Source organism: Asterias rubens, chromosome 11, assembly GCF_902459465.1.
Source record: "Asterias rubens chromosome 11, eAstRub1.3, whole genome shotgun sequence".
NCBI classification, from domain to species: domain Eukaryota; kingdom Metazoa; phylum Echinodermata; class Asteroidea; order Forcipulatida; family Asteriidae; genus Asterias; species Asterias rubens.
The window spans coordinates 5,522,835-5,534,008 of record NC_047072.1 but is presented as its reverse complement, the minus strand read 5'-3'; the positions used below and the strand labels follow the sequence as shown (position 1 = coordinate 5,534,008).

At 40.0% G+C, this 11,174-nt stretch overlaps 1 protein-coding gene across 1 annotated transcript; it reads left to right on the top strand.

Moving 5' to 3' along the window:
- The first annotated feature begins 478 nt into the window (after nucleotides 1–478).
- Nucleotides 479–10,838, top strand: LOC117296509 (akirin-2-like). The gene is made up of 4 exons (XM_033779476.1): nucleotides 479–915; nucleotides 2,748–3,098; nucleotides 8,248–8,319; nucleotides 10,095–10,838. The coding sequence occupies exons 1-4, from the start codon at nucleotides 735–737 to the stop codon at nucleotides 10,103–10,105; spliced, it is 615 nt and encodes a 204-aa protein (XP_033635367.1). The 5' UTR covers nucleotides 479–734; the 3' UTR covers nucleotides 10,106–10,838.
- The last annotated feature ends 336 nt before the right edge of the window (nucleotides 10,839–11,174 follow it).

The window sequence follows — 11,174 nt, the reverse complement described above, 5'->3', positions numbered from 1 at the left end:
TCACAACAATGTAAACCTAATGTAATTTTGGCTGGTAACCTGTTTCTGTTCAGCAATACTATACTCCGTGCTTAGCACGTTTTACTGACTTTGTGAAATTGGGCCCGTTCCATATACGCCTGTATAACGCCTCATAGTGGAACCAAACTCTGTCACTACTGGAGCTTCTTATCCGCATGCATCGTTCCGCTCCCCTAACCTGAAATGCACTCACTAGTGTCAACATTATCTCCATCAGAGAATCCCAATCTATGCTTGTCTTCTTTATTTTGATGTGAAATTAATAACCTACCGTGTATGTAAACCGTGAAAAGTTGGGACATTACAGAACTCTTTAAACAGCGCCCGCTCTTGATAAAAATCAGTAAGTTTTGTTTTCATTAGTGTTTTGAAATCGAGGCTCTATAATTAAAACGTACATAATCGAATCTGTGTACATTACTCCTGTACGTCGTACGATCGTCGTGTGTGTGCGCAGTATGTGTATGTAGTGTTCGTAGGTGATAGTTCGACGTCGCCCATTTTTGAGGACGAGATCAAAATTCTGGAGAAGAATTTCATCTGGAATCATCTACTTTCACAAACAGCATATCTGTTGAGCTTTTACATCACAGCAACAGAGGAAAACCACTAAAAAGGCTTTCCCGGCTTCCAGATAATTTCGTTTTTGAATAATCTGGTAAAAGCCGGCGAAAGTGACTACAATCGTTCAGATAAACGACCGGTTTTTAAAAATGGCTTGCGCAACATTGAAACGGACTCTAGATTTCGATCCACTTCACAGCCCCGGTGCTTCACCGAAAAGACGAAGATGTACACCCCTTTTGTCCCCATCCACACCGACATCATCGACAATGTCGTCGTCGTGTCGTCAACCGTCGGCGTTTTCTCCAGTAGCCCCGAGAATGTCTCCAGGTAAGTTTAAAAATTCTTCGTCGACAGCCATTTTCTTCGTCAGGCAGAGAAGTCGTTTGCCTTTGTGGACATAATCAGCTGTTCAGACCGTCCTTACTCTATGTTCAGACAGAAAAAGTAATCAGCTCTCATCATTCTTCACTATATTGTTTGGAATTGTGTATTACTATTATATTTTCTCACAGTCACACTTACATGTTTACTCCATTTCACATATCTGATTACAAAAAGGCAAGCATTTTGATCTTTTTACGGGAACGTAGGAGAAAGAAACCAACTGTCTCTGGTGGTTCACCCCCCCCCCCGGTTGAACAATGAATGCATTTTTGTTAAGATGATGAACTCAAAAAAATATTGAATGTGAATTTTTAATTGCACCCAACTTATTTTTTTAGTAATTTTGTTTCTTCTTAAAAGAAAGCAGATTCACACCTTTTTTCCTTTTGTGATAACCCAAAAAAGTAAGCAAGTTTTCCACATAAAAAATCCTTTCAATACTAATGTAATGTTGTTAATACAATGTTAGAGTTAGACATCACATATTTTGTATTTGATGCAATACATTTTAAATGTTGCTAGTACTAGCACTAGCAGGGGCATGAGTTTAGCCCTGGTGGTAGGACATCAGTGGTCCTTGCTCGATGGTCAGTGGACAGTGCCATTGTTTGTAAACAGCGGTTATGAACAATAATGATCATAATGAAATAAGGGAATAAAAGGGTAGCAACGAGTTCTTACACGGCCGTTAAAAGCGAGCAGGGTCGAATTGCCATGTGGTATAGGCCCGAGCCGACTAGCGCACGGCAACGACCCTGCAAGGTTTTAAACGTTTAAGAACGAGTCACTACTCTTTTATTCCCATTCATAAATGCCCTTTTGTTAAAATCGTTAACAAAATACAATTACAGACACTTTGAAAGTAGAAAATTCGAGGTTTGAAATATTTTTTTTTAAAACTTTGTGAAGAGTCTGTTGCGCGTGGGTTGTGTGCGATCGGTGGTGTGTACCCACGTGCGCTTAGAATTACGCGCGCGCTTAATAAGAAGAAGAAGAAATGCTTATATAGCGCATTTCAGTACTGCAAGTACTCACAATGCGCTTAGAAGTAGATTACGCGCTGTTACTAAAAGCTATGAATCTTGCGCGCCTGACATGCCAAAGCCAGCCGGTTATAAACACTGGTCATTATCAACCATTTAAACACCCCCACGTGACGCGCTCTCCACCAATAGGAGTAGAGAAACTGTCTGGGGTATTTATGAACAAAAATTTCTGCTGACATTGACAATGGCAGGGTGAAAAAAAAAGTTTGGCCCAAGTTCATTGGCACTATTCTTAAGCTTAGATAGATTTTTGCAATCGTGAAAATTTAAAGTGGAAGTTGTACTGTGCATTCTTTCCTGTCGTTAAATATACTTTGCTGAGTGATAGTGATATAATTTTGCAATGGTTGTTTTAAATTGTAATTAATCATATTGCTTCCTTCCAATACCTGGTTGTACATTTGTATTTTTTGTGTTTGTATAACTGTTTTTCTAACACAATTTATTGGTGATGCTTATATTATTTTCATGTGTTGCACTTTTTTGTAATTTAATGTTCAACTAGGCCTAAACTGTATTAAAATATTGTAAAATATATTTCTAAATATTGATTTGCAATTATAACACATGTTAACTTGTTTGTTTTATCAGGCAGTAGTGTAGAATATGTTTTTGAATTATCCCCCCTGAAAAAAATAACATACTAAAAATATAAATAGTTTAATTAACTGAATTCAAACTTAAAGTCAAAATTGATATAATTAAATGTTTTTATTGTTTAAATTTTAGGACAACTCGCAGCCAACATATGTTTAGAATGGAAAAGAATGAAGAGAAGACGGCATCTCGAGGACTCCTTCACAGAATCAGCCGGCGGTAGCGACATTAACGATTCGGACTCTCAAGTATCCGACATGATCCACCAAACCTCGTTCCCATCAGGTCAGCATTTCCAGGGCTGCGGGACACCCAGTACGTCAGCAGCAGCAGGGGGCAGCGCCATGGGCATGATCCACGGCAGCAGGGAGCAGCCCATGTTCACACTGAAACAGGTTATAATAATCTGTGAGAGGATGCTGAAGGAGCAGGAGGCTCGGATACGAGAAGAGTACGACAAAGTCTTGTCCAGTAAACTAGCAGGTAAGAACCAACCAGCAGTCCTCCATAGACCTTATCTCAAATGCTTGGCACGCCCGCGTTGGGTGTGGAGTGAGATGCATGCTGGTCTTAAGAGCTGGGCCCAATTTCATAGTGCTGCCTAGCGGGAAGCAAATTTCCGTACTTACTGTAGCAGAAAAATTTGCTACTGGTGCAAGCGTACTTCACAGATTAGCAGAAGAATTGGGCGGCCATATTGCGCATTTACCATACTACTTTGTCCTGCAGTGCTGGCCAGTCACTGAAAAAGTTGCAGACAAGCCCTGCCAGGTTTTTAAATTTATTTGCACATAAACATGAAAACATGCACATTTTATATTTAAATCAAGAAAGATTCTTGTGCAATTGATCTCTATGCCTCCGTTAAGGTTTACAATCTTTTGAGTCATATTTTGATAATTACAATCTTTTGAGTCATATTTTGATAAATGGACAAAATGTAAATGCATGTAGCCATCTTTATGTAGATAACTTGAGTCGTCTGTCGACCCCTGCTTGTTACCCCCTCTGTCGTGGGTAATCCACATAAGGATTGGAGGAACCACAAGATCAGGCAGCACCTCAGGTGCACTAATTTCCCGCTGAATACACCTGTTGGGGGGGGGGGGTGGGTGGGGTTATTAACAAGCTGGTTTCTGAGTACCCCATGAAGCTAAGCTGTAGTGCAAGGCTGAATCACAGTGTAATGTCCTAAGAGTCGTTTTCCTTTATCTCCGACTGCTAGACCATTACCTGGGCAGCCCTGATACTTCGGCTTTTAAGGGGCACGGCAGTTTTGCCTTGACTTTTTGTAAAAATTTAGGGCACCAAGGCAATTTTCAAAATTTTGGAAGGGCATCACGGCAATCATAAAAAGTTGCGAAGGGCACGACGGCAGTTTGAAAAAAAACCTCCGAGTTGCCTATAAAAAATAGTTCTTCAAATTTTTCCATTTTCTAACTGTTACCCAATGAAAAAAGAAAGCATTCATCTAATTCAACAAAATAAAGAACAACTACTTACAATACACAATTCCTAAATAATTTTTGTTCATATGTAATCCTACTATTGGTCATGCACGTTGTGTAGTTTTTCGTAGAGACGCTAAAATTCCCACGTAACTGCTCCATTTTGACACGATGTTGACAGAATAAATGCATGCGGTGCGCGACGGCTATGCTGTACATGATGGTACATCACATGTACCAAGCATGGGGAAAACCACTATCCCAGCATGCAAAGGCACGTCGAGTCTTTTTCTCAAGGCGTTTAGCGTTGGTTCGCGTAATTTTACCACTAGAGGGCGTTTACTCTCACGCTATCGCTCTGTTCCGAAACGCCCTCTAGCGTTCGATGTTTCGAGTATTTTTTTGTCGCACGCAAAGAACAACGACTAACGGGCCTGAAATCTGCTGTTGGGCCTTACGTGCGTAAAATTGGGGTATATTTCGTTGCGTGAAATTTACACAGACATCGGGACTTTTTGGCTTATTTTCGAACTTTGACAACGTTGAATATAATTTGTTTTTGGGAGGAAGGGCACAGCGGCAATGATGAGAAAAGGGCACGGCAATCATTGCCGTGAAAAATTGGTTTTTTGAAGGGCATTGCGGCAATCGGTAGGGGCAACGACGGCAACCGTCGTTGCCGTCGTGAAGTATCAGGGCTGCCTGGGCCCAATTTCATAAAGCGTGTAAGCAGAAAAACTTGCTTAGTACAATAAAGAATATTCAAAAGGGTAATGAATGTGGAGACAACAACTTGAGACTGCTGAACTCATTTGAATCATTGCACATGAAACTCTAGACTTGCCTCAGGAATACACGCAAGCCACAGAGGACTTGGCCTTTGTTGCCCCTGGTCTTGGCCTTGGTGCCCCTTCGAAAGTTCCTAGTAGACTTCTAACATTATGCAATGGAAGTGCCATTTGCATTTGTAATGAAAATGGCCTCACCCTTTCAAAAATTCCAGGCCTGCTGCCTTGAAAGATAAGTACAGTCTGTGACCAAGTTTTTGACAAATTCTTCCTCTCTTGGACCTTGTTTTAGTTTCGATTGTAAAACCTAACCTAACCTAATAACCCCACTGCTGTGTTGTACCCACCTCCAAGTTCAATCAATTGAGTTTTCCTTCCTCGAATTGATCTTGTCATTCCTTAGGATATCCACAGGATAATTTCCCTGGGTGCATTGTAATTGTTGGTTGTTAAACACCTGTTAGAGGGCTTCCGCGGTAAAACAAAAAAATCATAGTTTAAATGAATCCTTTTATTTTTTCATTTTTTTTTTATTATTTTTATTTTTGTAGAATAGAATAATGTTTTATTGTCACTTGTAAAAAAAAATAATATTTGTACAGTGAAATTCGTTTTGGCTGTGCGTGTCTAAAAATATGTTATATAAAAATAAAGATGTTACCATTTTACACTAAAAAGTTACCATTATACAAAAATACATCGAAATATAATATAACGTCTCTTAAAAGTATACAATAATATACAGGTGAAATGGTGTACTTCATTCTTGTAAGGTGTTTCTTCCTTTGTAAAGTTCTTTGTTAGTGGCATTTCGAGGTCAGTCTCTGGTGTTATTGATCAGCAGAGTGTGGGTCGAGTCCTTCTTGACACTACATGTAAATACACATAAAAGAACCCAGTACATTATCGTGTACCCTATTAGGAAATTGTTAATTTCTACTGGAGCATTTCTTGGGCACCGAGGCAATGACCAGGGGGCACGGAGGTCGACGGAGGTAATCGCCTTTATTTACTCTGTGAAGTACATAGTATTAGGCCTTGAAGTATTCATGTAACCTCATTGTACATGTATGTGAGCATCACCAGTCTTTTAGAAGTTGTTTGAACTGGTTCATCATAAATGGGTGCATCTTTAAACACGGCATGACTGGTCCCCATGTGTCATTGAGATCCTATTGAGTGAAATTTCCTTTGGATATTATTAACTAGCCATGGGTCAGCAAAAATAACTGACATTTCGTTCGAGTGTTTACACTCTGATGGATTGCAGGCTGTACTGTATTGCTTTGTACTAAAAGGTTTTTAACTTTGCCCAAATTTAACAAAGCTGCACAAAGGAACTCGACACTATTGGTATTTCCCAAAAACTATTGTTAGCAGAAAAACTTACTTGGTAACAAGCAATGGAGAGCTGTTGAAAGTATAAAACATTCTGAAGGGATATAGTTTTTGAAAAAGAGGTAATTTCTCACTCAAAATTGAGTCCAAATTTCACAGAATTGTTATTGTATGCATATTTAATAAATTTAATGGGATACACCATCAAAGAATACTGGTCTTTAACAAAAAATTACCATTTACTGGTAAGCATTTATGGCTAATGCAGGACTGTTCCTGTATGCTTCATTTTTGAAAGGGCAAGGGCACAAAGGCATTTTCTTCTTAGTAAAGAGCACCATGAGTAAATTGTAAATTTCTACTGGAGAGCATTTCAAGGGCACCAAGGCATCCGACCAGGGGCACTGGAGGCAATCGCCTTCGTTGCCTCCGTGAAGTATCTGGCCTGCTAATGCTATAAGGTTATAATCACCACCCCTCTCCCCCACTCTAGTCTGGCTTTTCAATCAGTGAAACTGCGTAGAAGGAAATCCTGTCATCTCTACAGCTAAGAGCACAGGATGGACTTGCAGACACGCAGGCCGAGAAGATTCATTCTAAATCAATACGGGATTGACGTGCCGGTTATGGTTACGTTGATTTGGATGGGGGGGGGGGGGGAGAGTTCCGTTTTTGGGGGTATTTTTTTTTTTTTTTTTTGCCAAACTATTGCCAGGCGGTGCAAGATCAACCTTTCTTTATACTACAATGTACATTTACAGTGTATTCTAGAGTCCATAGTCCACACCATGGTGCAAGATAGAGGGGATAGTCAAGGGCCAGTCACACTGCAGCAATAACAAATCGACAATGATAACGACGCAAAGAGAACTCAATATATTGGTTGAATTGCTCCGCACAGAATATGCGCACGCTTATTCCACCAACCGATGTCGTGCTTTGTTAACGTCTCGCTTTCATTCTCGTTATCGAGGCCTGGGTGACCGGGCCTTAGTGTCTTTGAACCACTTTTCATTTTATTTTATTGAGGCTCCCCCCCCCCAAAAAAAAAACGTTTTTTTTCTTTCTGTCACTTGCTGTGTTATGTTGAAATTGAGGCCATGTTATTATTTAATGGTCTCCACTTATGCAGGCAGTGGTTGTTACAGACTAACTTGCACACTGTGTAAGTGTTTAAACTAGCCAGCCCGACCACTTCTAAACCACTAAATTTCATGATGAGCCGTCATGACAGTGAGAAACACATACCATGAAATTGTATGCATGATTAATTTAATGGCCTCGGTCAAATCTATTGGTCAATAAATTTGACCACTTTCAATGCAGTGAAGAAGTTGCATACAGGCAGTGTTCTCCCCTTACATGTACATGTAAATGCACAAGCTAGCGTATCTGGTCGATACGTGTGAATTGAGCCTATGTATAGACGATGTGACCTCTGACGTCACACGAAAACCATAACATGATTCGCGCGCATACCGCCGGGCAAAACCTTTGTGTTTTGGCAGCCAGCTAGAAAGTGTACGCAATCTTACTATGACTACGCAACTCAGTGCCCGGCGAAACATGACGTATATAGTGTTTTGTCAACAGAGGGTGGTTTGAATGTAAAAATAGGTCACAACGTCTATTATGTACGTTGTAATATCACGCAAAAAACATCATGACAAAACCGTTTACAATGCTCCAGAGTACACATTTATGTAGGACATATAAAACCAGAATCAGAACACATTCTGAATACCTTGTTTCAATTCATAGTCCTTCGTGGCCAAACTTCAAAAACAGTTTTGAAAAATCCTCTGGAGAACCCAGTTAACATGCATCACAAGAATTCAGTCGCTCAACTCTGTGCAAAACTGTACACAGTCTGTAAATGACCCACTGTGTAAACCTTTGCAAGGTTTCAATACAAATTTACATTTCCCGCGTAGAAGTACCCCTTACCAGAGACAAATTGTTGTGCCCCTTTAAGAGCGATGTGCTAGGCCTGCAAAGCAGCAAAGTGAATGTAAAATGTATCTAACTTTTTGAATTTGTTTATCACTATCATTTCAGAACAATATGATGCCTTTGTTAAGTTCAACCAAGACCAGATTCATCGACGTTTCAGAGACTCGACGGCAAGCTGTAAGTTTATTAATTTATTATTATTGGGTTTTTTTTGGGGGGGGGGGGTCTTAAACTTAGCTGATTTTTTGCTCGCCAACCTCTCATAAAAATGGGATTAATGAATTTTGGGGTGGTTTAAGAAAATGACTAAGCATCCTCGACTACCTTCCTATGATCCCACGGCTCCCCATAACGAAAATTATACGATCCGTCCCACGCTCCCTGGAGGTGAACTACCACTCTCTATTCACAGCCTTCTAAATGTTCCAGGCTGTCTGCGCAACTTGCAGCATCCGCTCTTAAAGGAGTGGTTGAGCTGTGTTTGTTTCATGTCGCAAGGGATATTATACCGTTTGTCGTTATGACTAAAGCATCCCATTAAAGGTTCTTCACCTCAGTTGCTGAGCTTGTCTTGATGAAAACAACATAGTCCAAAGGTTGAGACATTTTTGTCAACCAGGACCGAGTTTCATAAAGCCTGTAAGCCCCGAAACTTGCTTAGCACAAATAAACTTTTGCTTAGCAAAAATAAGTTACCACCCAGGATAACATTTGAGGTTTGGTTAACATTGCTGCGACTAGTAACCCGGTCAATTTTATACGTATAGCAAAGAAATGTGTTAAGCGTAATTCTCTGCTTTTAAAACAGCTTTACAAAACTCAGCGCAGGACCTATGTTCATAGAACTGCTTGAGCCGAATATAATGTTCATATATGTACATTATGTATGTGGTGCTAAAGCAATGATGATGACATGCATGCTCTATCTGGTCACAGATGATGTAGTACATTGTGACACGGTACTTTATTATTCATGGTTTATTAAAACACTGCAATACAGCGGCTAAAAACCGAAATGAATAGTCCACAAAAATAGTCATTAAAAATATTACATATATTACCAAAACAAATATAAACACCCAGGCAACAAATTTGTGGTAGAAAAAAACATTAAAATAGATCACAAAAACAATTATGATTAAATTAAAATTCAACCATTGCTCATGATCCAAAGAGCCTCACCACACTGATAACGGTATTGAAGTGGGAAACAAAATAGCATCATTTAGTAAATCAAATATTGCTATTGACATTACAGCAATTACAATGTATGGCTAGTACTTTGGCTAGTAACCTGACTTGTTACAGTGTACCTGAAAAAAGAAGGCCTATAAAGTGTCAATTATCGGAGATATAAAGACAAAAGATGGTCATTGACACTACATGATGACACCTTTTGGGAAGTACAATGTACATGTACATCCTGTTGGTGGTCAGGAACATTCGCTGGACCACAGGCCCAAGGCCACTGATCAAAGCATCGGCCCAGTAGGCTCATGAACAAGTCAGGGCCAAAATTCATGGCTCTGCTTACTGTAAGCACAGAATCGGTGCGTACGGAAGCAGAGAATTCTGTGCTTACATCAAGCGTGTTTCACGGGCTTGCAGCGAATTTTGGCTTCTGCGCCTGCGTACTCCACTTAATATTAGGCATCCTACGCTTACAAGGCTAGCGCAGAAATCGGCGCTTGCACGTAAGCGGGGAATCGTGATCGTAAGCGCGAAATTCGGCGGTAAGCAGAGCCATGAAATTGGGCCCTGATGATCGAGTTGGTTTTTTGATACCTAGTTGTGTGATACAATATTAAAAACTCATTTGCTTTTATGCTAAGCAAAGTTTATGTAATTTGTGTTTATTCGGAGATACTATGTGTGTCCAGCGCTTTGTAAATATTATTTATTATTACTTATGATTATTATTGTCTAATCTCATGATTTGATTCCACCCACAGACGTTTCTTAAGCTCCTGAATTTGAAGCAGCGTGTAGCCTCCGCAAAAGGTATCAACACCTGCATCAGCTGTGGAGCCGAAGACTAAATGTACATCCATCGTACCCTTAGGTTACCGCATCCCTTCAAAATCAACCCAGCATTCTCTTCCTTATAAAAAAAATAATAAAAAAAATGGATAAAAACATTACAAGTCTGTTCTTATTACAGATGGAGGCAGTTGCGTTCATATAAATATATAATGAAAATAACAAAAACAATGATTACTTCTCTAAATTACTTAATAGCGTCAACCAAAACTTTGGTGGGTCAACTGGATGTAAACGTCGGCGGTTTAAGATCTAAAACTTGTTATTTATGTAAGATTTATATTTCCTTCTTATTTCCCTTGATTATCAAGGGATGAGCAACAAAACCAAAATTTCTAAATATATAAAAAAATCCTCTGCGTAGAGTTGCTGGTACTACAATGCACTAAAACATGCCATTACCTCAAGGAGTTTAAAAGCTAATAGATGTGTACCGACAAGCTTAATATAAAAATCCTCTACTCGTATATTGTAGGGTTATCTGCTGTATCATTTAGGGTGATGGTCATTTATGATGCAGGGGTCATTGATGGCAGGGGTCATTGATGGCAGGGGTCATTGGTGACAGGGGTCATTGGTGACCAGGGGTCATTGGTGACGGGGGTCATTGGTGACGGGGGTCATTGGTGACGGGGGTCATTGGTGACGGGGGTCATTGGTGACGGGGGTCATTGGTGACGGGGGTCATTGGTGACGGGGGTCATTGGTGACGGGGGTCATTGGTGACAGGGGTCATTGGTGACAGGGGTCATTGGTGAGGAGTCATTGGTGACAGGGGTCAAAGGACAAAGTCTTTAATTTGTGTACACATTGTTGATATTGTTGACAATGTGTACACATTGTTGATTGTTGATAATTGTTGCTTTAGAACCCTTTTGGAAACCACGGCTTGGTCTTTTGGGCTCCATGAAATGTTAAGAAAATGTGTGCTTTCTTTTTGAGGTGTCAAACGGAGCGTAATTTCATAGAGCTGCTTAGAACAGAATTATTCT

What these genes read in the sequence shown, in the direction of transcription:
- LOC117296509 (XM_033779476.1), top strand. Translation starts at nt 735, where the DNA reads ATGGCTTGCGCAACATTGAAACGGACTCTAGATTTCGATCCACTTCAC. An exon ending in AGCCCCGAGAATGTCTCCAG is followed by an intron (nt 916 to 2,747) that starts GTAAGTTTAAAA and finishes TTTAAATTTTAG; the next exon opens with GACAACTCGCAGCCAACATA. An exon ending in CTTGTCCAGTAAACTAGCAG is followed by an intron (nt 3,099 to 8,247) that starts GTAAGAACCAAC and finishes CTATCATTTCAG; the next exon opens with AACAATATGATGCCTTTGTT.